Source organism: Lepus europaeus, chromosome 7, assembly GCF_033115175.1.
Source record: "Lepus europaeus isolate LE1 chromosome 7, mLepTim1.pri, whole genome shotgun sequence".
Lineage (NCBI taxonomy): Eukaryota > Metazoa > Chordata > Mammalia > Lagomorpha > Leporidae > Lepus > Lepus europaeus.
In genome coordinates, this window is record NC_084833.1 from 3,519,784 (window position 1) to 3,547,564 (window position 27,781).

The 27,781-nt window shown below is 67.9% G+C and overlaps 1 protein-coding gene across 1 annotated transcript; it reads right to left on the bottom strand.

Moving 5' to 3' along the window:
* Positions 1 to 601: 601 nt before the first annotated feature.
* On the bottom strand, positions 602 to 27,781 carry TPCN2 (two pore segment channel 2). Its single transcript, XM_062195693.1, is given in 26 exon segments — positions 602 to 765; positions 1,576 to 1,670; positions 1,890 to 1,971; positions 2,299 to 2,381; positions 2,472 to 2,553; positions 2,668 to 2,744; positions 3,819 to 3,890; positions 5,973 to 6,072; positions 8,103 to 8,152; positions 8,521 to 8,583; positions 8,585 to 8,650; positions 10,303 to 10,362; positions 10,447 to 10,566; positions 13,567 to 13,653; positions 13,758 to 13,839; positions 14,110 to 14,210; positions 14,581 to 14,645; positions 14,949 to 15,014; positions 15,494 to 15,593; positions 18,932 to 19,004; positions 19,511 to 19,617; positions 21,107 to 21,223; positions 21,968 to 22,145; positions 22,376 to 22,452; positions 23,806 to 23,870; positions 27,703 to 27,781. Coding segments are annotated over 26 exon segments (2,211 nt in total). The 5' UTR covers positions 27,767 to 27,781; the 3' UTR covers positions 602 to 686.

Here is a 27,781-nt window from a genome sequence, read left to right on the forward strand (position 1 = left end):
CATCGCTAACCAAGCCCAACACCATCTTCCACGAGGATTCCCATCCTCATCGCAGAGCTTGGGAACTGGACAGGCCCTGCAGTGAGAAACCCAGATGCCACCCCGAGCCGGGCTGGCCCTCTGACAGTACAACGCCCGCCCCGGCCCTCGGCCACACCCCCAGGACACACACTGGCTTCCCTCCACCCCGGCAGACGGCCCAGGCCGACACACCCTTGCAGCTGAGTGACCTCGGGCACTGCACAACCCACGCACCCGTACCTAGCAGCCCTATCCCAGAGGGGCAGGGCTACGGTCACGTCGACAGGAAAACGACAGGCCATTCTCTGTAAGACTCAGTGGTGAAAAGTATTGGCCTTCCGACCCACGCACATCCCCAACCGCACCCACACAAGCCGCACGGCAAACAGCAGCACCGTCTCCGGTGAAAACACCGGGGCTCCGCCGGTCCCCCTGAGCAGGCCCTGCCCCGCCTCCATCCCCAAGGCCACCAGCAGCAAAGGCACCACAGGAGGGCCCCGTGAGGTCCCGTCTCCTGGTTCAGGGTGGCAAGAGCTTCCCGAGGGAGCCACGGGTCTCCAGCCGAGTGGTCGGTCAAAGGCACGGGCTCTCCTGCCTGGCCGCGCCGGCGTCCGTCCCGGCCAGCGTCGCCTTCCTGGCACCTCCACCAGGAAGGCCTCCTGCCGTCACCTGCACAGTGGCAGGTGCGGGTGGTGGCGCAGCCACTCCAGCAGTTCCTCCTCCTTCGGCTCCTCCAACACGTCCCTGTGGCATGGGGGTACAGGGGTCAGGGGTCACAAGGCCCTGCGGCACGGGGGGCGGTCAGGAGACACAGGGCCCTGCAGCATCGGGAGGTCAGGGGTCACAGGGCCCTGCAGATCGGGGGAGGGTGGATGGGGGGTCGGGGTCACCAGGGCCCTGCAGCACTGGGGGGATCAGGGGTCACAGAAAACACAGCGTGACCTGTGGCATCAGGGGTCAGGGGTCAGAGGGCCCTGTGGCATCAGGGGTCAGGGGTCAGAGGGCCCTGTGGCATTGGGGGGACAGGGGTCAGAGGGCCCTGCGACATCAGGGGACAAGGAATAGAGGTCACAGGGCCCTGTGGCATTGGGGGGACAGGGGCCACCAGGGCCCTGCAGATCGGGGGAGGGTGGACGGGGGACAGGGGCCACCAGGGCCCTGCAGATCGGGGGAGGGTGGACGGGGGGCAGGGGCCACCAGGGCCCTGCAGATCGGGGGAGGGTGGACGGGGGACAGGGGCCACCAGGGCCCTGCAGATCGGGGGAGGGTGGACGGGGGTCACAGGGCCGAGCGTGGACACAGGGTGCAGACACAGGGACCCAGGTCCAGCGTAAAGCCACACGGGGGCAAGTAAGCCAGGCAGCCGGTCCATGGGGAACCGGGCACAGCCGTCTCAGGGCGACAACGCTTCCTGTCCCGGCACAGGGACAGCCCCGGAGGTGCCCTGGGGACCCCGGCTAATATCCCACAGGACGGCCTGGAGGCCCAGGGGAGCCCAGCCGGGACGGACGGGGCGGGGCCGTCAGGGCGAGCTCAGCCTCCCCGGCCACGCACCTGAACATGAGCTCCACAGATGCCAGGCAGGCGGCCTCCTGGGTCCCAGCCAAGGGCTGCTGGTGGCTGCGGGGGTCCCAGCAGTGAAGGAAGTTCTGGCGGGGGCGGGGGGGGGGAGTGAGTGCAGACCCCAGCCCACCGTGCCCGAGGGGTCCAGGCAGCCTGCCCCCGCCCATCGAGTGCCCAGACGCGGCCAAGTTCGGAGCCACCCCCCTCAGGTGCTCCCCCGCCCCCCCTGCCCAGGGGCTCTCCCCACACAGTGCTCTCCCGCCCCCGCCGGCCCAGGTACTCCCCCCTCGTGGGGCTCCCAATACCTCCAGCAGCAGGGCCAGGAACAGGTTGACCCAGATGACCGAGGACACCAGCCACCAGGACACAAAGTAGACCTCCGACCACCTGCCACACACACGGAGCCCTGAGCTGGGCGGGCCGGCGCCCCAGCCACACTCAGGGTCTGGGACAGCTGCAGGGGAGACGAGGCTCCGCCCAGCAGGGCCTGCGTCCACCGAGCTGCCCCAGGGAGCTTGGCCAGCAAGGTGGGGCCGGGCTGACGCCTTCAAGCTCTGAGCTGACCGTGGACCCCTCCCCCAGCGCCCCCACCCCCCCGGGGGGGCTCCCCAGCAGCACAGGCCAGGACCCAGAGTCAGGGCCACTGCCCAGGCCTTCCTGGGAGCTGGGCGTGCGGTGCCAGCAAGGATGGGCCCGGCCCGGCCGGGGACTCACGGGCCCGCGTGGCGCCGGAACGCGTCCAGGAACACCTGCCAGTTGTTGACCACCATCAGGTCCCACAGCGTGATCAGCGCGGCCTGCGGAACACGGCCACGGTTACCCAGGGTCGCCCCGGGAAGGGGGCGTGGGGGAGGGGCTCATGGGCGGGGCCTGGGCCGAGAACTCACGGCAAAGTCGTCGAAGTTGTTGGCCCAGTACTCCAGCTGCTCGAAGCTGCCACAAGGGGCTGAGCCATTGCCAGGCGCCAGGCTGGGGGACACGGCACGTGTGGGCCCCACGGCCCGGGGCCTGGCAGACAGCACCCAGCCTGGACCCGAGAGGGACCTCCCCTGCACAGTGGCCGCCGGCCGCAGAGCCCCTCACCTGCTGTTTCCAGAAGGGGCCACGATGACGCCGCGGAACAAGCTGATCCCGACAATGGCGAACACGTAGTATGCCACCTGGGGAGGCAGGGCCGGGCTGGGCCACCCCTCCTCCACCCTCGGGCCCAACCTGCAAGGGCGCCCGGGAGGCCAGACCCCTGTGCCCGGGGCAGGGGTGCTCAGCCGGCTGCTGCCCGCAGAGGGTACTGCGGCTCCACCAGGACCGCCTGGCACACAAGGCAGGAGGGCAGAGACAGGCTGGGAGGTGTAGGAGGGAGGAGTGGTGAGGGAGCCGGGCAGTCACCCAGGATGGGCAACTGGCCAGGAGGGACCTGGCCACATCACCCAGGGAGCCCCTGGGGCAGGCGCAGGGTAGCGGGGCGGCTAGAGGGTGAGCTGCCCCGGGGGGTGGCAGTGGGCAGTGCCCACAATGGCACAGGCCAGGGCATGCAGTGGGGTCCCAATCCCAGAATGAAAGTGCCAGAGACGGCCCTGGTGCTGCACCTGGCCAAAGGCCCCCTGCTCTGCCGGAGCCCGGCCACCAGGCAGAGCCGGAGAGCCCCAGTGGGGGGGGGGGGGGGGGCTGTCCTTGGAAACGCGGCTGCGGGTCCCTGGAACCCCTCTAGGCAGAAGCACCACCTTCGCCCCCTCCCTAGGGTGACACAGGCCTGGGGGTCCCGGGAGGCAAGATCCTGGGCCTCTTACACGGCCTCCACCATCTCCCGGGGGTCTGTGGCCCAGAGCCCAGCAAACCTGAGGGGCTTACGAGTCACCAGAGGACGCCTGGCACGGAGGGGGCCACCGGGCAGGGCCCCACAGACCCCAGGGTCCTCCTGCTGGCCTCCGGCCCCGCCCTGGGCTCCCTGGCCTCAGCAACCTGCAGCCGCCCTGGCCAGGCCTCTCCCCGAACAGCAGCCGCTGGCCCCGCCCCCACCGGCCCCGCCCCCCCACCCAGGGCTCTCCCCGAACAGCAGCCGCTGGCCCCGCCCCCGCCGGCCCAGGTACTCTCCCCACATGGTGCTCCCCCACCCCCCTGCCCAGGGGCTCTCCCCGCACAGTGCTCCCCCCCCCCCGCCCAGGGGCTCTCCCCGCACAGTGCTCCCCCCCCCGCCCAGGGGCTCTCCCCGCACAGTGCTCCCCCACCCCCCTCACCAGCAGGATCCCGCCGAAGGCCCGCAGGTTCTGGATCAGGCCCAGGATGGTGCTGGCCACCACGGCCATCGGCTGGGGACGGGAAGGAAACAGCCCCTTACTCCTCCTGCCCCCGGAGGACACCAGCCAGGTGAGTCGCCAGCCCCCCACACCTGCGCACAGCCTGCACACACCCAGCACCTCCCCTCCGGGGCTGGAGCCGGGTCTCTACCGCATCTCCCTCCTGAGCCACCACGGCCACGCCGGCTCCTCGGTCTGAGAGGAACGCAGGCCCGGGGGGCGGCTCTGCCCGGGCTGGGGGCAGCCTGAGGAAGGGGCCTCAGACCCCAGCCAGGACCCAGCACACGTCACGGAGGGAGAGAGGCTCTCCAGGGCCCACGGGACCCAAGTGCAGGGAGACAGGGCTGTCGCTGCAATGCCACAGGGGACACAGGGGAGTGACAGGTGGGCAGGGGGAGTGACAGGTGGGCAGGGGGAGTGACAGGTGAGCAGAGGGAGTGACAGGTGAGCAGGGAGAGTGACAGGTGAGCTGGGGGAGTGACAGGTGAGCAGGGAGTGACAGGTGGGCAGGGGGAGTGACAGGTGAGCAGGGAGTGACAGGTGGGCAGGGGGAGTGACAGGTGGGCAGGGGGAGGGACAGGTGGGCAGGGGGAGTGACAGGTGGGCAGGGGGAGTGACAGGTAAGAGGGGGAGGGACAGGTGGGCAGGGGGAGGGACAGGTGGGCAGGGGGAGTGACAGGTGGGCAGGGGGAGTGACAGGTGAGCTGGGGGAGTGACAGGTGGGCAGGGGGAGAGACAGGTGAGCAGGGGGAGTGACAGGTGGGCAGGGGGAGTGACAGGTGGGCAGGGGGAGTGACAGGTAAGAGGGGGAGGGACAGGTGGGCAGGGGGAGGGACAGGTGGGCAGGGGGAGTGACAGGTGAGCAGGGGGAGGGACAGGTGGGCAGGGGGAGGGACAGGTGAGCAGGGAGGGACAGGTGGGCAGGGGGAGTGACAGGTGGGCAGGGGGAGTGACAGGTAAGAGGGGGAGGGACAGGTGGGCAGGGGGAGGGACAGGTGGGCAGGGGGAGTGACAGGTGAGCTGGGGGAGTGACAGGTGGGCAGGGGGAGTGACAGGTGGGCAGGGGGAGTGACAGGTAAGAGGGGGAGGGACAGGTGGGCAGGGGGAGGGACAGGTGGGCAGGGGGAGTGACAGGTGAGCAGGGGGAGGGACAGGTGAGCAGGGGGAGGGACAGGTGAGCAGGGGGAGGGACAGGTAAGAGAGGGAGGGACAGGTGGCACTGGCAGGTTAGGGTTAGGGACGCATTAAGTGCTGTGGGCGTGTCCTACGGTCCTGTGCATCTATGGGTACACACGCATGTGTCTGCACACAGGAACACGTGATGAAGTCTTGCATGTGTGCCTGTGTGTGATGATTTGTTCATACGTACACATGCGTGTGAGGGCACGCAAGTGCTGTGTACGGATGGTGACATGCGTGTGTGACAATGTGTGCATCACGTGCCTGTGTGAGCACGCTGTGTATGCACACGTGTGCAACCGTGTCACGTAAGCTGGGTGCCACAGGTGTGTGCGTGAGGCCGCGTAGGACCGTGTGCAGGAGAACCATGTGTGGGGCACGTGTGTCTGACACGGTGCCCCCTGGCCGCCCTCACACGGGAAGTGGCCCGGGGCTGACAGCGACCCACGCCCCAGTGCACCGGGGAAGCCCTGGGCTCAGCGGCCGCCCCATGACCTCGCTTCTCCTCTCCCACAGGGAGCCCAGGAAAATGGAGACAGGCCGGGGCCCCACGGGCCAGGCAGGGCTGCGCCCACGCCTGACCCCGCTCCGTGTGTCACTCCTCAGAAGCGAGGCTGACAGTCCTGAGCCAGCCCTACACCGCAGCAGGGGGTCCTGGGAACGAGCCCCAGCGAGCACCTCTGCCCCCGCCCCGGCAGCCCGGGCCACAGCCCTCTCCAGAGGACTCCAGACCTGGAACTTCCTGCCCGCGGCGGCGCCGGGCCAGCGAGCACACAGCCGCCCCGTGCGGGGCCTGGGGCCTGCACCTGCTACGCCCCGGCCGCCCGCTCCCTCGCGCCTCCCTGGCTGCACAGGCCCCGGCACAGGCGCGAGGGGCGCGTGCTGGCCCCAGTCCGGCCACGGCGATGGGCACACCTTCGTGCTGGGGATGATGCGAAGGAAGCGGAAGACGATGAGCACGTTCACCAGCCGGGCCATGTCCCACAGCGACAGCAGCCCCCTCCTCTCCGGCTTCCTGGCGGGACAACAGGACACGGTGGGCAGGGGCCGGGAAGGGGCCAGTGCGCGTGACAGGAGGGGACCCCGTGGCCATGGCAGGAGCACAGCCTCACCGTGGAGAGGGGCTGGGAGACCCTCCAGGCACAAAGGGGCTGCTGGGGCTCCAGATGCTGGGATGTCCCCTGCCCAGGACCTGGCCCTGGACCCTGACCCCAGCCCTGGCCGCATCCCCTGCCTGACTTCTGACCCAGCACCAGCCCGGGATGCTGACCCCACCCCCTGCCCTGAGACCCAGTTCTCCATCCTCTGACCTGGCCCCGCCCCCAGGCATGCCCGTCCAGCACCTGGCACAATCGCAGCCGTGCTGTGTACCCCCTTCTGTCTAACCTTTCACCATTGCCCCCCAGAACAGCACCACCCCACTCCCCAAGGCTGTGGCCAGACAAAGCTGCCACGGTGCAGGCCCCACCAACGCCGGGCTGTCACTGCTCAGAGGCACGCGTGCACCCTGGGCCTGGCTCAGCCACCAAGGGCCGCCTGCCCCCTGCCTGGTGCACCAGCCCTGCCCGAGCCCCCAAACCCTGGGGCTTTCCGGGAGGCGACTCTGCAGCCCACCTCCACATCTCAGGGCTCCACCAGGAAAGGCAAGAGCAGCACAGGCTCACCGGGGCACCAGGCACACCAGGCTCACCGGGGCAACAGGCACACCAGGCACCAGGCACACCAGGCTCACCGGGACACCAGGCACACTGGGCACCAGGCACACCAGGCTCACCAGGCACCAGGCACACTGGGCACCAGGCACACCAGGCTCACCGGGGCACCAGGCACACTGGGCACCAGGCACACCAGGCTCACCGGGGCAACAGGCACACTGGGCACCAGGCACACCAGGCACACCGGGCACCAGGCACACCAGGCTCACCAGGCACCAGGCACACTGGGCACCAGGCACACCAGGCTCACCGGGGCACCAGGCACACTGGGCACCAGGCACACCAGGCTCACTGGGGCACCAGGCACACCGGGCTCACTGGGGCACCAGGCACACTGGGCACCAGGCACACCAGGCTCACCGGGGCAACAGGCACACTGGGCACCAGGCACACCAGGCACACCGGGCACCAGGCACACCAGGCTCACCGGGACACCAGGCACACTGGGCACCAGGCACACCAGGCTCACCGGGGCACCAGGCACACTGGGCACCAGGCACACCAGGCTCACTGGGGCACCAGGCACACCGGGCTCACTGGGGCACCAGGCACACCGGGCTCACTGGGGCAACAGGCACACTGGGCACCAGGCACACCAGGCACACCGGGCACCAGGCACACCAGGCTCACCGGGCACCAGGTACACTGGGCACCAGGCACACCAGGCTCACCGGGGCACCAGGCACACTGGGCACCAGGCACATCAGGCTCACCGGGGCACCAGGCTCACCGGGGCACCAGGCACACCGGGCACCAGGCACACCAGGCTCACCGGGCACCAGGTACACTGGGCACCAGGCACACCAGGCTCACCGGGGCACCAGGCACACTGGGCATCAGGCACATCAGGCTCACCGGGGCACCAGGCTCACCGGGGCACCAGGCACACCAGGCTCACTGGGCACCAGGCACACCGGGCACCAGGCACACTGGGCACCAGGCACACCGGGCTCACTGGGGCACCAGGCACACCGGGCTCACTGGGGCAACAGGCACACTGGGCACCAGGCACACCAGGCACACCGGGCACCAGGCACACCAGGCTCACCGGGCACCAGGTACACTGGGCACCAGGCACACCAGGCTCACCGGGGCACCAGGCACACTGGGCACCAGGCACATCAGGCTCACTGGGGCACCAGGCTCACCGGGGCACCAGGCACACCAGGCTCACTGGGCACCAGGCACATCGGGCACCAGGCACACTGGGCACCAGGCACACCAGGCTCACGTGAGCCCTTCTCCCGGGACAGCACCTGCCACCCAGAGGAGACCCAGCCGAGTAAGGAGGCCCGGCCGGCCGCGGCGCCCGCCTCCCCCAGTCACGCACCAGCCTGGGTGTGGGAATCCGTATGCAGCCACGGTCAAGATCTCCAACACCTGGGTCACAGAAGGGGCGGAGGCAGTGAGGCCACGCGGCCACGCCCCCAGAGCCCAGGGCCCGCCCTGCCTTCCCTGGGGAGGCCTGAAGGCCTCAGGCGGCCACGGGGGGCAGACAGGCCTTCTCGGCTCCCCATCGCACTCCCAGGGCCCAGTGGTCCTAATGCCCTGCCCCCGCGGCGTCTGGGGAAGCAAGTGCAGCAGCGTTCCCCCAGAACAGCCCGGCCCCCCACTCTGCCCACATCAAGTGGCACTGACCCTGAGGGCTGCGGGCCGGGGTCCTCACCCACGCCCGGCCTCCTGCAGCCCCCCGCCCAGGGACAAGCAAGGGCAGCACCGCGGGGCTCCCAGCACCTCTCGGGGTTTACCAGCAGGACCCCGGTGAGCACGCCGTCACACACATTGCTGGCGTAGGACAGGTACCCGCGCGGGGCCCAGGGCGAACACCTTGAGCAGGGTCTCCAGGACGTAGTAGAGGATGAAGACACAGTTGAGGACCTGAGAGGGGTGGGGCGGCGTCAGGTGCTGGCCACACCCAGGCCGGATCTCAGCAGCTGCCGGGGGCCCTCCTCCCCCTCCCCATCCCCTCCTCTCCTCCTCTCCTCCTCCCACTCCCCATCCCCTCCTCTCCTCCTCTCCCTCCCTGTCCCTCCCTTCCTGCCCCTCCCCACCCACCCTCCCCTCTCTCTTCCTGGACCCCTGTCCCTCAAACCACTCCCTCCCCTCTTCCCCCTCTCCTCCCCTCCCCCTCTCCCTCCCCCTCCTGCCCCTCCCTTCCTCCCCCCTCTCTCCCCCTCGCCCCTCCCCTCCTTCCCTGTCCCCTCCCTCTCCTCCTCCTCATCGTCCCCTCTCTTCCCGGACCCCTGTCCCTCAAACCGCCCCCTCCCGCTTCTTGCCACACACTCCCCCCTCCCCAGGAAGCCCACTATTTTAAGCATAAAAATGGAAGAAAAATGTAAAAAAAAAATGTCAAACATCAGGCCACAAAAGCTATTTCTGCATTTTTGATGTTATGATAAATTCCAGGGGCCGGCGCTGTGGCGCAGCGGGTTAACGCCCTGGCCTGTAGTGCTGGCATCCCATATGGGTGCCGGTTCTAGTCCCGGCTGCTCCTCTTCCAATCCAGCTCTCTGCTATGGCCTTGGGAAGCAGTAGAAGACTGCCCAAGTCCTTGGGCCCCTGCACCCAGGTGGGAGACCCAGAAGAAGCTCCTGGCTCCTGGCTTCGGATCGGCACAGCTCCGGCCATTGCGGCCAACTGGGGAGTGAACCAGCGGATGGAAGACCTCTCTCTCTCTCTCTCTCTCTCTCTCTGCCTCTCCTCTCCCTAACTCTTTGAAATAAATAAATCTTTTTAAAAAACGATAAATTCCACTCGGTATCTGATACTCACGATGTTCCGTGCTGTTCTCTAACTTGGTAAATCAGGATTTTCTCACGTGATTATGGAAAACTTCACTTCCATGAACTCGGCATCACCTACCCCGTGTCCCACTAAAATCGACTCTCAGACACCGCGGAGCTGGCGCTGGGCGCCGCGGCTTAAAGCCCTGTGATGCCAGCCCTGCTCGGGCTCCGGCTGGGAGTGCCGGCTGCTCCACTTCCCATGCAGCTCCTGCTAACACACCTGGGAAAGCAGTGAGGACGGCCCAGGTGCTGGGGCCCTGCACCCACGTGGGAGACCCGGATGGAGCTCCGGGCTCCTGACTGCAGCCTGGCCCAGCCCCAGCTGCTGGGGCCACTGGGGAGTGAACCGCAGATGGAGGCTCGCGCACTCGCGCTCTCTCTCTGTCTCTGTCTCTGTCTCTCTCTGTCTCTGTCTCTCTGTCTCTCTCTGTCTCTCTCCCACTCGCTCACTCTGCAATCCAAATAAGCCAATCTTAAAGAAACACCTCCTTTGCTGGCATGGACCAACATGGGGCGTCTGCTCAGCCTACAACCTGCAGCACAGTCTAGAACGCTGGGAGCCTGGCCTCCGACAGAAGGGCTTCATTTGGGAAGGCTGGGAAACGGCCGGGGAGCCCTGTGGCCACCCCGCTGTCCGCCAGGCTCCCCTCCCCAGGACTGGCTGCCTGCCCCCAGCAGGCCCGGGCCTGTGCCAGCCTCTCCCAGCACCGCCCGGACCCCTCGTCCCTGCAACCCAGAACGAACCCCCAGGACGAAGTCGTCGCGGTTCCGAGGCAGCACGTCGGCGTCCAGCACCAGGAACACCTGCGAGGCCAGAGCAGGCGGCTCAGCCGGCGTGGGCGGGGGCGGAGGAGCAGGCCCGATGGGCTGGGGCGCAGCCGCACTCACACAGATGGACGCGAGGTTCCCCAGGACGACGAGGTTCCCCAGGACGTCGAAGCAGCGGTGGCAGCAGGCCAGCTGGGCGCGCTGCAGGACCGGAGACCGGTAGCGGGGCCGCGGCGGGTGCTGGCCAGGGAACACACGCTCAGAGCCGCGCCCCGCACGCCGGGGCCCGCTCTCCCTAACTCACCCCATCCAACACAGAAACAGTCTGGCACACGAAGGCGTTCGTCCCAGTGGTGGAAATAACCCAGACGTCACTGAGCCCGTATGTGCCCGTGTCGCGACAAGACGTCGGCCAGCACCAGGGCTGTGTGCACAGACAAGCGGCACGCAGGTGGCTCGGAAAGTCAGCATACAGCAGAACCAATCCACAGCGTGAACCAACACCCCACCTGCTGACACTCCCGAAACCAGAGAGCTGCACGGGGACAGCCACACAGAAACAGCCACACAGGGGCAGCCCCATGGAGACAGCCACACAGGGACAGCCACAAAGGGGCAGCCACACAGGGACAGCCACACAGGGACAGCCACACAGGGGTAGCCCCATGGAGACAGCCACACAGAGACAGCCGCACAGGGACAGCCACACAGAAACAGCCACAGGGGGACAGCCATGGAAGGGGGACAGCCCCAAGGGGACAGCCCCTTGTAGACAACTCCATGGAGAGAGCCCCATGGGGACAGCCCCACGGAGACAGACGCACGGGGACAGCCGCACAGGGACAGCCCCACAGGGACAGCCCCACAGGGACAGCCCCACAGGAACAGCCACACAGGGGCAGCCCCATGGAGACAGCCCCTTGTAGACAGCCCCACGGGGACAGCCAGGGAATGGGGACAGCCAGGGAATGGGGACAGCCCCAAGGGGACAGCCCCACAGGGAGAGCCCCATGGAGACAGCCCCAAGGGGACAGCCCCACAGGGGCAGCCCCACGGGGACAGGCGTGGATCGGGGACTGCAGCGGCAAGGGGGCCAGCACACAGCAGGAAACCCCCCAACACGAGCGGACAGCAGGGTTCCGTGCAGGAGCCCCTGGCCGTCTAAGTCACATTTCAATGTAACGGAGCGAAGCGCTCAGCTCACAGGGCCCACGGCACCCACGTGGCTCAGACAGCCGCCAGCGAAGACCGGGGCCACGCCAGCGCCACCCGACCACAGGCGCTCCGCAATGCCGGGGACAAAGAGGGGCGCGGGGCGGGGCGCGCGCCGGGCAAGCACGGCCCAGATGGGCGCCCCTGGAAGTGCCCATGGCCGCAGCCTGGAGACGCGGGAATGCCGGGGCGGGGGGGGGGCCTCACAGAGGACCCAGCACGCTGCTTTCCCGGAGCCCCGACGGCAGGCAGCCCCTGCCAGCTCTCAGTCCCCAGTGAGTACGGGGGCGCTCTGTGGGGGCCCAGGTGTGGCCTGACGAGGAATGGTAGCGCAGCTCAGCCACAGGCTGACCCAGGGTTCCCCCAGCCCTGCCGCCACGAGCTGACCCGCCCACATGGAGACCGGTGCCCAAGGCCACCTGCCCACCCCGGACCCAGATCCTCTGTGTGCCCGGGCCCTGGCTGCTGATGGCCCTGCTGCCTCCCGCCCACCGCTCGCCGCAGACTCACGGGCTACAGCCCACAGTTCTCAGCCAGGCTCCAGCTCCCAGGACACCTGCCCGCCCCAGCACCCTCTGGAGGAGGTCTCAAAACCAGGGAGCAGCACGGAGGGTGCCGCCCCATCCCCGCCCCCAGCCAGCACGGGAGGGGACAGGGTGTCACGGAACCAGGTTCCCAAAGCCTCTGGAACCGACTCCCTCTCCACCCCCAGCTCTGGACTTTACACCGCAGGGCGAGACAGGCCCACCAGGTGAAGGCGGGGCTGGGAGGCGTGGCCAGAGCAGGGGCGTGGCTTACACACCGGCCTTTGCCAGCCTTTGCGCCAGTGGGATCCACACAACCCCCCTTCCTCACAGCACACAGGAGGCCACGCCTCCCGTGGACATCACGAGAGGGCAGAGTTGGCTCCCCAGGCATCAGCAGCAACTGTCCAGGAAGAGCCCCGGCAGCCACCGAGCCAAACCCTCGACACCGACGGACTTGGGCCCTGCTCTGCCTGTACGTGGCAAACGGCTGAGCCACAGCGACTGAGCCCAGCACGGCTCTGAGAGCTGCCACCCAGGCCACCATGGCCTGACCCCAGGCCGTGTTGTCACCCTGGACAGCGCACGCTACTCCCTGCAACGCCTGCACCTGACACCTGTCACTCATCTCCCAGACAGCTCAGCTGACTCCTGAGAGCCACGCCTCCCCGTGGTGGGGAGGGCCACGCCCCAAATGCCAAGGCAGAGGCGGGCCTGGCTCCAGAAGGCCGAGAAAGACCTGAAGAAACAGCTGTTTACGGACACGCGCCACGGGGCCGAGGCTGTCACGGCCACAGTCCCCGCAGCACTCCCAGACCCGGGATGAGGCCACCAGGGTGGGCCCTGGCCCCATCAGACTGTGTCCTTGTAAGAGCAGCCGCCATTGGACTAGGTCCTCGTGAGAGCAGCCACCATCGGACTAGGTCCTCGTGAGAGCAGCCACCATCAGACTGTGTCCTCATGAGAGCAGCCGGGACACACGTGCAGAGGGCCGACCGCGGGAGCCCGCAGCGGGGAGATGCCGTGTGCAAGCCTGGAGCGAGGCCTTGGGAGCAGCCCCCAGGACCAGGTGATGCAACTGTTGCCTCTCTGCCCCTAGCAGGGCTCCATCCTCTCCGCATAGGGGTGGGGAGGCAGCCCCTGAGCTGCCCCCACTGCCTGGGAGTCGCCTCTCTGCCCGCCTGCCAGAAACCCTCGAGGTTCAACGCGGGCAGCCAGGGCCCTCGGGCCGAGCTGAGCTGGAGGACAAGGCCCACGCGGCGACCGTGCCGACCAGCGTCACGGGCACAAGACGAAGGCCTTGGAGAGGCCGGGATCCGGATGTCCCAGGAGGAACAGGCGGCAGGAGGAGATTCAACAAGGGAACAGAGGAACCACCCACAGGCCCTGCGTCCGAGAGAGCAGACCGGCACCCCCAGGCCCAGAGGCCCTGCGCAGGCGAGCCCCAGGCGACCCAGGACTGCTGACCTGGGAGGCCGGGCAGGGGCGCAGGCGGCCCCCTTACCTCTTTAACCACGCTCCTGTCAACCTCGTCGAAGACTTTCTGAAACTCCTCGGCCGACAGCAGGGCACCCTCGTAGGCGCACACCCTCTGCAGAGGAAAGAGGCGCACGTGAGGGCCCCGGAACAGCCGAGCCCGCCCTCCCCACCCCTCCCCACCCGTCCCGGGAGCGCGCGGGCCAGGGCGGCGCCTACCTCCTCGATGGCCTGTCTGTGCGAGGCGTCCAGCTGGGCCTTGCGAAGCGCCTGCAGGAAGTCCTGGGGCTTCACCCCCCGTCTGCGGGGAGAACCGTGGCCCAGTGAGCAGTGGCCAGCCCCTGGGCGCCTGCCGGTCCCCGGCCCTGCTTCCAGCCCGGTCATCTCGTCCAAGGCCCCGGGAGACCCCACTGCCCCCCGTGAACAGGGGCGACAGCCTCCACGGCTGGCATCCCACCTGCTATGCAAACCGGCCTCGGAGTGGCCACCTGCCCTGGCACGGGCCACACTCGAGGACCCGGCCAGCGTGGCAGCAGCCCCCTCCCCAGGGAGAAGCGGGCCCAGCACGCACGCCTGAACAGAGGTCTCCCCGGCTCCCGGCATGGAGGCCAGCACCTCGAAGGCGGCCCGCGTCCCCAGCCGTCTTCGGAACAGCGAGGTCTGGAGGGACTTCTGCAAGGAACACACAGGCGGTGGCTCGGCCGGCCGCTCCCGCCCTCCACCACTGCAAAGAGGCAGGCGTCAGGGAAACAGGAGGCCGGGTCCCTGCTGGGCTGAGCCACGGCGGCCAGCTGTGTGGGTTAGAGGCAGGCGCGGCCTCCCTGCGCTGGGGGTCCCTGGCCCCCCACACCAGGCTCTGGGGATGGCTGCCCTCGAGGGTGGAGGAGGGGAGGGAAGCTCCAGGTGGCCATGTCCACCTCACTGACACACAGCCACGCACAGGTGCCCCCGGAGGTGACCCCACCCCTCAGCTCAGGTCAGGCCCCAGGGAGCTCTGGGGGACAGCTCCGGGCACAGCCAGGAGGGGCGGCCGCGGCCTTACCATGAGGTAGCCCCGGAACTGATTGTACACGATGGCCGTCAGCAGGTTCATGAGAAACAAGCTTCCTGGGGGGGGGGGGGGCACCTCGGTCACAGGGACACCACAGGTGGACAGAGGGCGGAGCCCCGACTCCAAACCATCCCAGGGCCCCCAGCGCTGGGGCAGCAGGAGGGCACAGGGCCTGGGGACACCCTCAACCTCCCCGTCACCTCCCCGTCAGCGGGACGATGCGGGGACATCAGTGGCTGCAGACTACAAACTGTGGGTGAAGTTCTGGGTGGGGGTCGCACTGGAGCAAGGAACAGGGTGGGGGAGGGGGCGTACTGGGGCCCTCGGGGGGGGGGGGGCAGCACGAGCACCGCACTCACCGATGAGGGTGAACAGGATGAAGAAGAGGGCGTAGGCCCGGTTCCTGGAATACGCGGGGATCATCACTGGGAGAGGGAATCCGAGAACCTGAGAATGGGCCCCCAGCCTCGGCCCCGCGTCCCAGGGCCACCTCACGCCGCCCACACTCCCCAGCCCCGCGTCCCAGGGCCACCTCACGCCGCCCACACTCCCCAGCGTCCTCTGGCGGAGGGGGGCTCCCAGCTGCCCTCCTGGGGAGGTGTCTGTGGCCACAGCTGCTCTGAGCCCAAGACAGAAAGCCCCGGCACTGCGGCCTCCCATGCCGGCCTCGCCCTGGCTCACAGCGCCCGCACAGGGGCAACATGTCGCTCACCCACGGCCTCCCAGGCCCTCAGAGGAAGGAGGTGCAGGGACCCGGGTGAGAGGGGGAGGGAGAGGCGGAGGAGCAGTAGAGGAAGGGGGAAGTGGGGCAGAGAGGGGAGAGAGAGGAACAGAACGGGACGAGGGCCAGCACCCCCGGCTCCGCCTCCCCACTGCTGAGGCCCCGCCCTCGCTGCCCACGCACCGTCGGGGTTGTTGGCTGTGGTCAGCAGCACCAGGAGGGAAGTCAGAGCCTCTGGGAGGTTCCGGAAGTAGGTCAGCCGTTCTCTGGCCTGCCCTTCGTCCTGCTCAGGGCAGAGGGGGCAGCTCCAGGCCCACAGCCCCCAGCCTGCAGCTCCCCAGGATTGCCCAGCAGGGCTCTGGCCTAAGGCCCCCGCATGGCCACCACCCTGCGAGCCACAGAGAAAGCCCAGCCTAACAGTGTGTCCTGGCATGGCCACCAACAGGCCCCCCGCGGGGCTCCCACCAGTGGGCACGGCCCCAGCTTGCTGCCAGATAAGGGAGGGGCTGAGAGTCGGGCAGGACCCCAAGGCCCTCAGAGGTGGTCCCCTCCCGGCTGGGGTCCCTCACAGCAGTCAGGGAGCCCACCCGTGCCCGGGCTCCCCCTCCCTCCCAGGCAGAGTGAAGGCCGCGGGCTGCGGTCTCCCGGGCACCCTCCACCAACCCTGCAGCCCCAGCCAGGCACGGCAAGGCGTGGCACTCGGACATCACAGCCCTGGCACTAGGGAGCTGCCACCAAGCCGGGTGCCAGCCCAAAGCAGCCCCTGCAGGGAGCCACCTCTGTGGCCTCACCCCTGCACAGCCGCAGCTGCACTACTCATGGCCATCGTCTACTCCCCCAGTTCATCTGCTCGATGCCACGGGACCCGGCTGCCGAGTGTGGGGCCCCAAGCAGACACGCTCCCCACCAGGGGTCACTAAGGAAGTTACAGGGCCAGGGACGGCCAGGCAGAGCCACGCGTGGGGCAGGCTGCGGCTGGATTAGTCCTCGAGCAGGGGGCTGGGAGAGGGTGGACGGACGCCAAGCGCCTGCAGAGCGGCTCTGGGGGACCCGGAGGGTGGGCTTTCCCCATAGATACAGCCGGGGTGGCAGGACCACGAGGCTGAGCTGGCCCCAGCCATCCCACCGCCCCCCGAGCCATGTCAGGGCCAGCCTCGTGCCCACCGAGGACGGTCCCAGCAGCTGTGTCAGTCCACAAACAAGGTCACTGAGGGCCACAGAGGGCAGGCGCCCACCCAGCCCTCTCCCAACCCACCCTGGGGCCTCCAAAGGGCTTCTCGCTGCTCCGCTGAAAGCCAGCTATTCCCCCAGTGCCAGCAGGCAGGCCTGACCTCCTGGGAGGGGAGGCAGAGGGCCCTGGGCTCAGGGGACCAGGCCCCACAAGCAAGCCACGCGAGAGACCGTCTGCTAGAGGGGCTGACGCCACTGCTGCTGCTGGGGCCGCACCCCAGACGGCAGCCCTGGGTCTCGGGCGCCTCCCAGAGAACAGGACGGCAGGGGCTGGGCAGCACGCAGCAAACATGATGAAGCGAGGCTGGGCACGGGAGCCAGGCCACGCAAGGCAAGGCCACGCAGGCACACGCCAGCTCCCATGCAGGCACACGCCCTCCCTGCCTCGCTGGAGGCAGCGCCTGGCCGAGACGGAGGAACCCAGGCCAGGCCAGCCATTGACGGGCAGCCGTCTTCCCAAGCGTGGACACGGTGGCCGCCCGGCCACTTCCCCCCCAGGAGGACACCTGGGCCTGGAGAGGGAGCCACTCCTTCCGGGCACCTCAGGGCACTCAGCACTTGCCGGGCAAACGCCCACACCCTCGTCTCGGGGCTGCGGCTGCTGCCACCCCCAGCCCACACGCCAGTGCTGCACCCACGCTGGACGCCGGGAGCGGCCGTGACCGCAGCTCTCACTGGTCAATCGCACAGGGGCCTTGGGGTCCCACCAGCTGGCCCAGGCCGCAGCTCCACAGCCGCCCACACACGTGGGAACAGACACACGCACAGAATCACAAGCAGGACACACACACACACGTGGGAACAGACACACGCACAGACACACACACACACGTGGAAACACACGCACAGACACACAAGCAGGACACACACACACACACGTGGGAACAGACACATGCACAGTAACACACACACACGTGGAAACAGACACACGCACAGACACACACACATGTGGAAACAGAGACAGCACACACAGCACACACACACGTGGAAACACACACACATGTGGAAACAGACACACAGAAACACAAGCAGGACACACACATGGAAACAGACACACGCACAGACACACACACACACACGTGGAAACAGACACACGCACAGACACACAAGCAGGACACATACACACACACACGTGGGAACAGACACACGCACAGAAACATAAGCAGGACACACACACACACACGTGGGAACAGACACATGCACAGAAACACACACACACGTGGAAACAGACACACGCACAGACACACAAGCAGGACACACACACACACGTGGGAACAGACACATGCACAGTAACACACACACACGTGGAAACAGACACATGCACAGACACACACACATGTGGAAACAGAGACAGCACACACAGATAGCACACACACGTGGAAACACACACACATGTGGAAACAGACACACAGAAACACAAGCAGGACACACACACGTGGAAACAGAGACAGCACACACACACACAGTACACAGACACACACACACACGTGGAAACACACAGAGACACACACATGGAAACAGAGACAGCACACACACACAGACAGCACACACACACAGACAGCACACACACAGTACACAGACACACACACTCGTGGAAACAGAGACAGCACACACAGACAGCACACACACACGTGGAAACAGGACACACACACAGACAGCACACACACACAAGTGGAAACACACACACAGAGACACACATGGAAACAGAGACAGCACACACACACAGACAGCACACATACACACACGTGGAAACAGAGACAGCACACACACAGACAGCACACACACACTCGTGGAAACAGAGACAGCACACAGACACACACAGACACATACAGACACACACATGGAAACAAAGACAGCACACACACACACACACCGGGGTCTCAGGCTGACTCCTCCCACCGGGGTTGGAAGGCACAGCCTCAGCCACCCCTCCTGCGCACAAGCTCACCCCCAAAGGCAGCCACGAGCGCCGAGCCATCCCCAGCCAAGCACCGGCCATGACCCGGGGGAGCAGAGCGGCAGGACGGCCTAGCCTGAGGATGACGGCGACCTGGCCAGGAGCTGGGGACAGGTGCACGGCATCGCAGGCGGCAGCAGGGCTGAGGGAGCGGCAGATGGGGCCGTGGTGGCAGAGGCCGGGCCAGCACGAGGGGCCTCAGGACAGGAGGGGCCCGGAGAAAGCCACGTGTCAGGAGCAGGGCTGGGGGCGCGGGGGAGCCCCCTCCGCACAAGCCCGGGACGGGTCGGGGGGCAACAGGCCCCGCGAGCTTGGGGACGAGGCAGGAAGCAGGCTATGTAGCCCAAGGCCCAGGAGACGGGGGACAGACGGGCGGGGGCAGCTGCTGCGCGCCTGGGGCGGGGGCCGAGCTGAGCCAAGGGCAGCCCCCTTACCGTCTCGCCAGCAAACAGCAACATGCCGAACACGGTGAAGAGGCACAGGTGGATGGCCAGCAGCAGCCCGACGCTGCGTTAAAGCAGGCGCTTAGCACCGGGGGCGCAGCGTCCCCAGGCCCAGGGACGCCGACCTGCCCGCCGGGCTGGGGTACAGGGGCCCCCAAGGGCCCGGGCACCGCCCACCCCTTCCGCCCCCTGCCAGGAGCTCCACCTTGGGGCCTGCAGGACAGGCCCTCACTTGGGCAGGAAAAGCTACCTACCACAGAGGCACGGGGGGCACGCACCCGCCTGGGTGCTGCCAGGGAGGGGCCTCGGGGCACAGGGAGAGGCAGCTGGGCAGAGGGGGTTCCTGCAGAGCCCTGTGGCCACCAGGGCTTCCCTGCCTTTACCAGGCCCAAGCTGGTGGCACAAAAGCGTGGAGCCAGGTGGGGGGGAGGGGTGAGCGGCCACAGCAGCACAGAGGTGGACAAGCAAAGACTCCAAGCCAGCACCAGCCATGCCCCAAGCAGGGAGGTCCCAGAGCTGGGAGTGTCGAGCGGGCCCCACGGACCTCACTCTGGGCGCAGGGGGCCTCACCTGGCCATATCCGGCAGCGACCACCGGAGGCACTTCAGGGTCTTCTTCATCATGGACGAGTTCTGCAGCAGGAAGAAGGGGCGCAGGAGCCGGCGGATCCGCAGGGGCTGGGGGGACCAAGCACCAAGGCCTGGCTGAGCCACGCAGGGGCTGGGCAGACCGGGCACCAAGGCCTGGCTGAGCCACGCAGGGGCAGCCCAGTCCCACACAGCCCCTGGGGTCAGCTGACTGCCTGGGCCCTCCCCATGCCAGACACTGATCTGTCGCTGGACCTGCTCACCCCACCCACCACACCTCCCCCAGCCCCACCCTCCAAGGCCTTGGGGCGTGGCCTAGAGAGGCGGCATGGCCCCCACTCCACAGTGGCCTGCAGGAGGGTCCTAGGGAGGCAGTGGGCTGGGGCTAGGACTCCCCAGCCAGCAGTTCCTGGGGCCTCCGCATTCCTGCTCCCACCCCTACCACACTGGGTCTCCCTGCTCTGCAAGAAGGGTGTCCCCCCAGGGCCTCCACGGTCCCACCGGGTTGGGCACCAGGTATTCACGGCAGGAGCTGGCCCTGCGGCCAAGACCAGGCTGGGGCCTCTCCACCCAGTGCACAGCGAGGTCTGCGTCTCCTGGAGCCCCGCCCCCGCCCCCGGCCAGCAGCGAAAGCATTGGGAAACTCCAGCGGTCAAACACAGCAGGCCCCGAGGTCCAGGCCGCACAGCAGGCGGCGAACCCAGACCCCCGGGCGGTGGCTGCGGTCGGCCGGGCCGGACCCGTCGGCACCCACACCTAGGTCCTCGCCCGCTCGGCCGACACACGTGTTTGTTGGCGGATCCTCTCCCGTGTTTCCCAGGAGGACCCGCGGGCTGCAGAACGGTGGCCCCCGAGACGGCCCCACGGCCGCCCTTCAGACGTGGCCCTGCCTCTCTGGGAACAAATCCTTCCTTTTGGTGGAGGAGGGCGTGTCTGATCAGGGGGCGGGAGCTGCACGCTGTTACCAGGGGAAGCCGCGGATGGATGCCGGGGCACTGGGCGTGGGCTACTCCATCCACCCCCGCTGCTCCCCAGCAGGCCAGCCAGCAGGACAGGGCCCTGGAGGGCTGTGGGCAGGAGGTGGGCGATGGGCCGCGCTGCCTGCCCTGCATCGGCTGTGCCCAGGCAGCGCTGGGGCTTCTGGCATGAGTTGGGGGCTCCCTGCTCTGTGGGCCCTGACCCAGCTCTCTCGACTCTCACTACTGAACAACCCCAAACCAGCCTGGCCGGCACTGCCCACCCAGAGAGCAGGGGTGCTTCTGGGTGCGGGGGAGACAAAGACACCGCAGAGAGGGTGCGGGCAGGCAGCCGGCCGGGCCTACGGAGCCCTGACCCGGGACTGCCGGCAGCGACAGGCCCTGAGGTGGCTCTGGCGGGAGGGACTGGGCTGCTGGGTGGTCACACGTCCTCCACCCACCAGAGAAGGACCCAAGGGAGACCTTGGAACCCTGCCAGGCCTCCACTTCCCCATCTGTGGGGCAGGGACAAGGCTCCGGGCAGCAGGAATGGGGCAGCCCGGTCGTGGGGCCTCGGGAACTCGCCCCCCCCCGCCCCCCTAGGCAGCCGCCAGGTCACCCACCTCCTGACACACGAGGCTCAGGGACACCGCCCAGTCCACCAGAGACACAAGCAGCACCACGAGGTAGGCCAGCAGCCAGAGGCTGTTCCGGAACTCGGCCCACCCGACCAGGTAACCCTGCAAGAGAGAAACGGTGAGCCGGGAGCCACACAGAAAGAGCTGAGGGCCTCGGTGCCGGGGAGCAGGGAGCCCAGCGGCTGGGGCAGAAACAGCTCCGTCCAGCGAGCTCGCCCCAGCCACGTGGAGGCGGCCACAGAGGTCAGGCTGCAGGACAAACACCGCTCTCCACTTCCTGCGACTCCAGGTGCACGGGGCTGTTCTGGTCAAAACCCGCCAGCCCGCTGACCGCACCACGGGCTCCACAGCAAGAGAAAAGGAACAGCCTAGCGCCACAGCCCACTCAGCCCTCCCTCGCCCGGCAAGGAACCCCTTCCCACCGGGCCACGGGCAGGCGCTGGACAAGCCACCAGGGGACAGGGGCCGCGGCACGGCATGGCCGAGCCTGCACAAGGTGCAGCCAGGGAGCCTCCTAACGCAGCGTGCAAGGACGTGGGGGCTGCGGCACGGGGGGAGCCGGAACTGCTACTGGACAGAAGCCAGGGACACGGGGCCCAGGGGGGGTCCCGCCCTTCGGGCTCCGTCCACAGAGAAAACGCGGTCAGCCCTGTGGCCGCCTCTTTCGGTGCCCACCCCCTCCCCTCCTCTCTTCCACGGGGCATGCGGGTGAGGACAGACCCAGGGCCACGCCCCCGGGGCCGCACAGCCTGCCCCTGTCCCAGGAGCCTGGGCCTCGCTCAGCAGCGCCCTAAGGCACCGGGCTCCCCAGGAGGGCCGCGGTGGGGGCCGTCAGCATCTGCTCACCTTCACACAGACGTCAGCCACAAAGACGAGCAGGCAGAGAGCCTCGAGGCTCTCGGTCAGGCCGCAGGGCGGCTCCCAGGGCGGGAGGCGGAAGCGCACGTCGGCCGTCCTGGTGAGGGAGGAAGGGGTCTCCACAAAGGCCAGAGCCAGGATCAGGAAGATGGTGAAGCCCAGAGCCCTGGGGAGGGGCAAAGCCTGGTTAGGATTCGAGAAGCAGCCGCCCTCCGGGGCCAAGAGGCCGACGGGCAGCAGGACGCCGGGGGCCGAGGGCCGTGGCCACTCACGCCTGGCCAGGCCGCAGTGACCTGGCCAAGACCGCTGCCCTGGTTCCCCCCAACGCCCTCCTGCCAGGCCGAGCTTCTCTCTGGGAGCGGCCCCTGCAGCGAGCCCAGGCCCCCACGTTCTCACCGTTGGCACGTGTTCGAGTAATACCGTCGGTAAAGCCACATTGAGCTGGCATCCATGCGGTGATTGATGGAGCGGTACTAGAAGCAAAAGGCCCCGCGGAGCAGGGTGAGCAGGGTACCCTGGGTGCCGCACGCCTGTGCGCCCTGACCCATGCCCCAGAGCACTCACAGCCACACACCATGCACCCATCTCACCCCGAGACAGGCCCAAGTGGGAGGACAGGCCATGGGCGGCAGGGTGCGCGTCAGCATGGGGACAAGGAGCCCCCAAAAGGCTCAGACCTTCCCCGGCTGCCAGGTGTGCCCAGCAGAACAAGGGCTCCTTGAGGGCCAGACAGCAGGGCTGGCAGGTGCACGGGGCAGGCAGGTGTGTGAGGCAGACACCAGGTACACGGAGCAGGCACCCAGGGCTGGCAGGTGCACGGGGCAGGCAGGTGTGTGAGGCAGACACCAGGTACATGGAGCAGGCACCCAGGGCTGGCAGGTGCACGGGGCAGGCGCCCAGGGCTGGCAGGTGTGTGAGGCAGACACCAGGTACATGGAGCAGGCACCCAGGGCTGGCAGGTGCACGGGGCAGGTGCCCAGGGCTGGCAGGTGTGTGAGGCAGACACCAGGTACACGGAGCAGGCACCCAGGGCTGGCAGGTGCACGGGGCAGGCGCCCAGGGCTGGCAGGTGCACAGGGCAGACACCCAGGGCTGGCAGGTGTGTGAGGCTGACACCCAGGGCTGGCAGGTGTGTGAGGCTGACACCCAGGGCTGGCAGGTGCACGGGGCAGGCAGGTGTGTGAGGCAGACACCAGGTACATGGAGCAGGCACCCAGGGCTGGCAGGTGCACGGGGCAGGCAGGTGTGTGAGGCAGACACCAGGTACACGGAGCAGGCACCCAGGGCTGGCAGGTGCACGGGGCAGGCGCCCAGGGCTGGCAGGTGTGTGAGGCAGACACCAGGTACATGGAGCAGGCACCCAGGGCTGGCAGGTGCACGGGGCAGGTGCCCAGGGCTGGCAGGTGTGTGAGGCTGACACCCAGGGCTTGCAGGTGCACAGGGCAGGCACCTAGAGCTACCAGATGTGTGAGGCTGACACCAGGTACACGGAGCAGACACTCCAGGTAGAGGTGTACCCTCTACCTGCCTGTGAGGCTCCCTCTCCAACTGAGTGCAAGGCCCATGCCAGCCACAGGGTGCCCTCCTCCCCACCACCCAGCGCCCAGAACAGCTGGCCCACACCAGGCCCTGGTGACACAAAGGGTCCTGGGCTGGGAGATGGCCTGGTTCAGCCGCCCCGGGCACAGCACTGCTCACACACAGCACAGCGGCGGCGGCCTCCGAGGACAGCAAGGAGTGAAGGGGCAAGGGAAGCTCTCGGCCCCAGGGCAGCCAAACCCCGCCCCCGCAGAGCCGCAGACAGGCCAGGCCCAGCCATCACCCACCTGGATGGCGTCTTCGATGAAGACCACAGCCTGGTCAATGCGGAGGTCCCGCCTGGCTGAGGCACCTGCAAACGGGACACACGGGTGACCAGGGGGCCACCTGGCCGCATCCTACAGGGCCACCTCCCCAGGGAAAGGCACTCTTCCCGAGACCCTGACGGCAGGGAGAAGCCTCCGGCCAGCAGCCTGGCAGCCCAGCACCGGCCCAGGGCAGGACCCGACCGGTTAAGGAGCCGCTGCATTCCGCGCCCAGGGCACCAAGCCCAGAGCACCACAGCACCCAGGCAGAGCACGGTCAGATCCCCCTCCTGCTGGCGCACTCCGTGGTGCCTCCTCCCGCGTCAAACCGTGGTATTGAGAAAGGCGCCGCAGGGTGCCAGCCAGGCCCGGAGCAGGTGTGTGCTCAGGAAAGCGGCTGCCATCACGGCCCTGCTGCCGGCCTGGCCCCACCACAGGCCTCCCGGGCAAGGGCAGCCATCGCCCCCCAACCTGGCGATCTGGTTCTCACGGCACAGCGGGCAGGGAGCCGGCTAGGGTGGAGGTTGGGTCCTGGCTGGGAGGGAGGGGCCTGCAGGGGAAGCTAAGTCAGCATGCAGCTGACCCCCCCCTCCCCCTGCAGCAGGTGCAGGAGCCACCCCAGGGGCACGGCTGCAGGACCAGCCGCCCAGTAGGCCAGGCCCAGGGCAACCAGGAACTGGGAGGCCCAAGCCCCTGCGGCTGGGTGAGCGCAAGTGGCCAAACCCAGACTTGTACAAACCAGCAACCAGACAGCCAGGCCACGAGGACCAGGGGCGCACGGCACCCAGCCTGTGAGCTCAGCCCGGGTCAGAAGACAGGGCACATGCCGGCGCCGTGGCTTAACAGGCTAACCCTCCGCCTAGCGGCACCGGCACACCGGGTTCTAGTCCCAGTCAAGGCGCCAGATTCTGTCCTGGTTGCCCCTCTTCCAGTCCAGCTCTCTGCTATGGCCCGGGAGTACAGTGGAGGATGGCCCAAGTGCTTGGGCCCTGCACCCGCATGGGAGACCAGGAGAAGCACCTGGCTCCTGCCTTCAGATCAGCGCGGTGCACCAGCCGCAGCGTACCAGCCGCGGCAGCCATTGGAGGGTGAACCAACGGCAAAGGAAGACCTTTCTCTCTGTCTCTCTCTCACTGTCCACTCTGCCTGTCAAAAATTTTAAAAATAAATAAAAAAATTTAAAAATTAAAAAAAAGAAGACAGGGCACAGGCCAGGTAGATCACAGACCAGAGCCGGGTGCAGGCAGCGGGCAGTGGGCCCGTCCCCTCATCGGTTCACAGTTCTGCTGTCCCAGGGCACAGCTCCAAAGCAGAACTGACAGCCCGAGAGGCAGGGAGGGGCGGCCTGGGCCCCTGTGCAGAGCTCAGGCCGCTGCCCACCAGGGTGCCCACCGATCAGAGACACGAGGGCCCATCCTGGCACTGCTGCAGCCTTGAAAGATGACCCGGAGCGAGTGTCCTCCTGGTCGGGGCCTCAGTTTCCCCACAGGTACCACCACAGGCTCACCCAGAGGGCCCTAACCCTTGCCCAGGGAGTCTCTGACGGCGGTAGCTGTTTCTTGCACACACACAGCACCAAAGCAGATTCATCTGGCGAATGTGTGCAAAGCCCCAAGGGGTCCGGGGAGAGAGGGCAGGGGCTCTGCAGCCCCCACGTGACCAACTTCCCCAGGAAGACCCGAATCTCAACCTGGAGAGACCACACGATACAGCCGTGCAGCCCACAGACGAGGGGTCGAGGCCCCGGTGCCAGCTCCAGCCCTGGGACGTGGGAGGGGCTGCATCCCCCCAGACAAGCAGAACTGACCCCACGGGCCCAGGGGGTCCGCCACGGAGGCATCCGGGGCTCGGCTGGTTGGCTGCAGGCTTGTGGATTTACAGCTCAGGCCGGCAAACCTCAGGAAGGCCATCCCAGGGCGTGGCGGCCCCAGGGACCTTGTCACATCCCTCAAAGTGCACCACAGCTTCCCACAGGTCCCACAGGTCCCCTGGGGTAGACCTGCTCCACCCCAGCCCGGCACCCTGGGGACCCCTGGCCACACCTCCCGTCTCCTGCTGCTTCTCACCCTGCCCCAGCCACGGCCACGCCCTCACTCTGACTCAGGCATGCTCTCCAAAGCCTCCAAGCCTTCGCCCAGGCTGCCCCCGGACAGCAGTGGCCTGGGCTGCCGGGCACACGGGTCAGGACGTCACCACACAGCACCCACTCATCAGCCCTGCCCCCCCCCCCCCCCCCCCGTGTGTTAGGATCCACCCTGTGAGCCTGGGCAAGCCTCAGTGCCTCCCGGTCCCCGCCCACCGGGACGCAGGCTGCCGGGATGGGTGGCTGGGGCGGGCGAGTGCCTCACCCACAGCCACCCAGCGGGTGACTTTCTCACCCAGGAACAAGAGATATCGGCTGTCCTCGGGCGGGGCTGAGTTGGAACTGGGGCGCAGGGTCCGCTGGGGGTCCCTGCGGCAGCCCCGCCCCCACGGCCGAGTCCAGCTGCAGGACATGTGAACCAGAGCCACAGGGGCCACCGCAGTACCCGGCAAGGCCGCCAGATCCGAGACCGAACGAGCCACCCTCAGCGTCGCCGGCCCCTGCTCAGCAAACCTCACCACCGCCCGGCTGCGATCTGGACCTGGAGCTCCGGCCTGGTTCTCACGCCCTGCCACGGGCCGCGGTGGAGGGACAAGCAGCCCCCTCGCCAGCCACGCTGCCTAGCTCTGGCCCCTGCCTCAACCGGCAGGTGTGGGGACAGCAGGCCACATCCCATGTGGGCGCCAGCTCGAGTCCCGGCTGCTCCACTTCCCATCCAGCTCTCTGCTATGGCCTGGGGAAGCAGTGGAAGATGGCCCAAGTCCTTGGGCCCCTGCACCCACGTGGAAGACCTGGAAGAAGCTCCTGGCTCCCAGCTTCAGATCGGCACAGCTCCGGCCGCTGCAGCCATTTGGGGAGTGAACCCGCGGATGGAAGACCTCTCTCTCTCTCTCTCTCTGCCTCTGCCTCTCAAATAAATAAATATTTCAAACAACAACAAACAACAGAGCAGGTGTCAGCACCCAGGTGTCTACTCAGCCAGGGCCAGGACACACAGCAATCACGACCCTCAGACTCCGGACGGCCATCAGCCCCGACGCCGCCCCCTGGAGTCTGGACACCAGACACCCCTCTGGGCACCCTACTAGTGCGCCCCTCACTGACCCTCCCCGGAAAGTTAAGCAACGTGCCAAGGTCACACAGCGGGGAAGAGGCAGCCCCGGAGAGGCCCCCAGGCCCCCAAACACACCCCTGTGTCCCCGGGCCCCCTCCTAGCTCCCTCACCCAGAGAGCTGCAGGGCCTGGGCCAGGCTAGAATGACCCGGGCTCCCAGGAAGCAGCTGGGTGCCTTCTCCGGTGGCGGCCTCGTCTCCGGGGAGCCACCCCCTGCGCCCCTCCAGCCCACAGGCCGGTGCTAGAGGCCAGCGGGGGCGGGGAGCGCTGGTCCCAGCCCGGCCCCAGGGGACAGAGGAAGTCCTGCGGCCACTGAGGGCAGTGGTCAGCAGGGCACACACGCCCCCGCTTCCTCATCGGCGACCCAGCACCGAATTCCCCTGGTGCCGGCCACTCCGCCCGCCGTCCCCGGGGTCACCGCCGAGGTCAGCAGGAAGGGCCGGCGGGAGCCGGACAGGCGCGCCCCGGGCTGACAGCTGCGGAGTCCAGGCGAGGAAGCGGCCCCAGGCCGCGCGGCAAGGGCCGGGCTGGGCCCCCCTCGGGCCCCAGCGCTGGGCAGCGGCCCGGGACCCGCGGACCCCACGCGCGACCCCTGCCCCCGCCCGGGCCCCTTCTCCAGGCTCTGTCGGCTCCCAGCGCTGACGTGGACCTGCGGCACCTGGGCCGCCCCGCGGGGCACTCACGGTCGCCGCCGCCGCCGCGGGCCCGACCCAGAAGGGGCTCCGACTCCGCCTGGGGCTCCGCCATCCCGGTCCGGCTCCG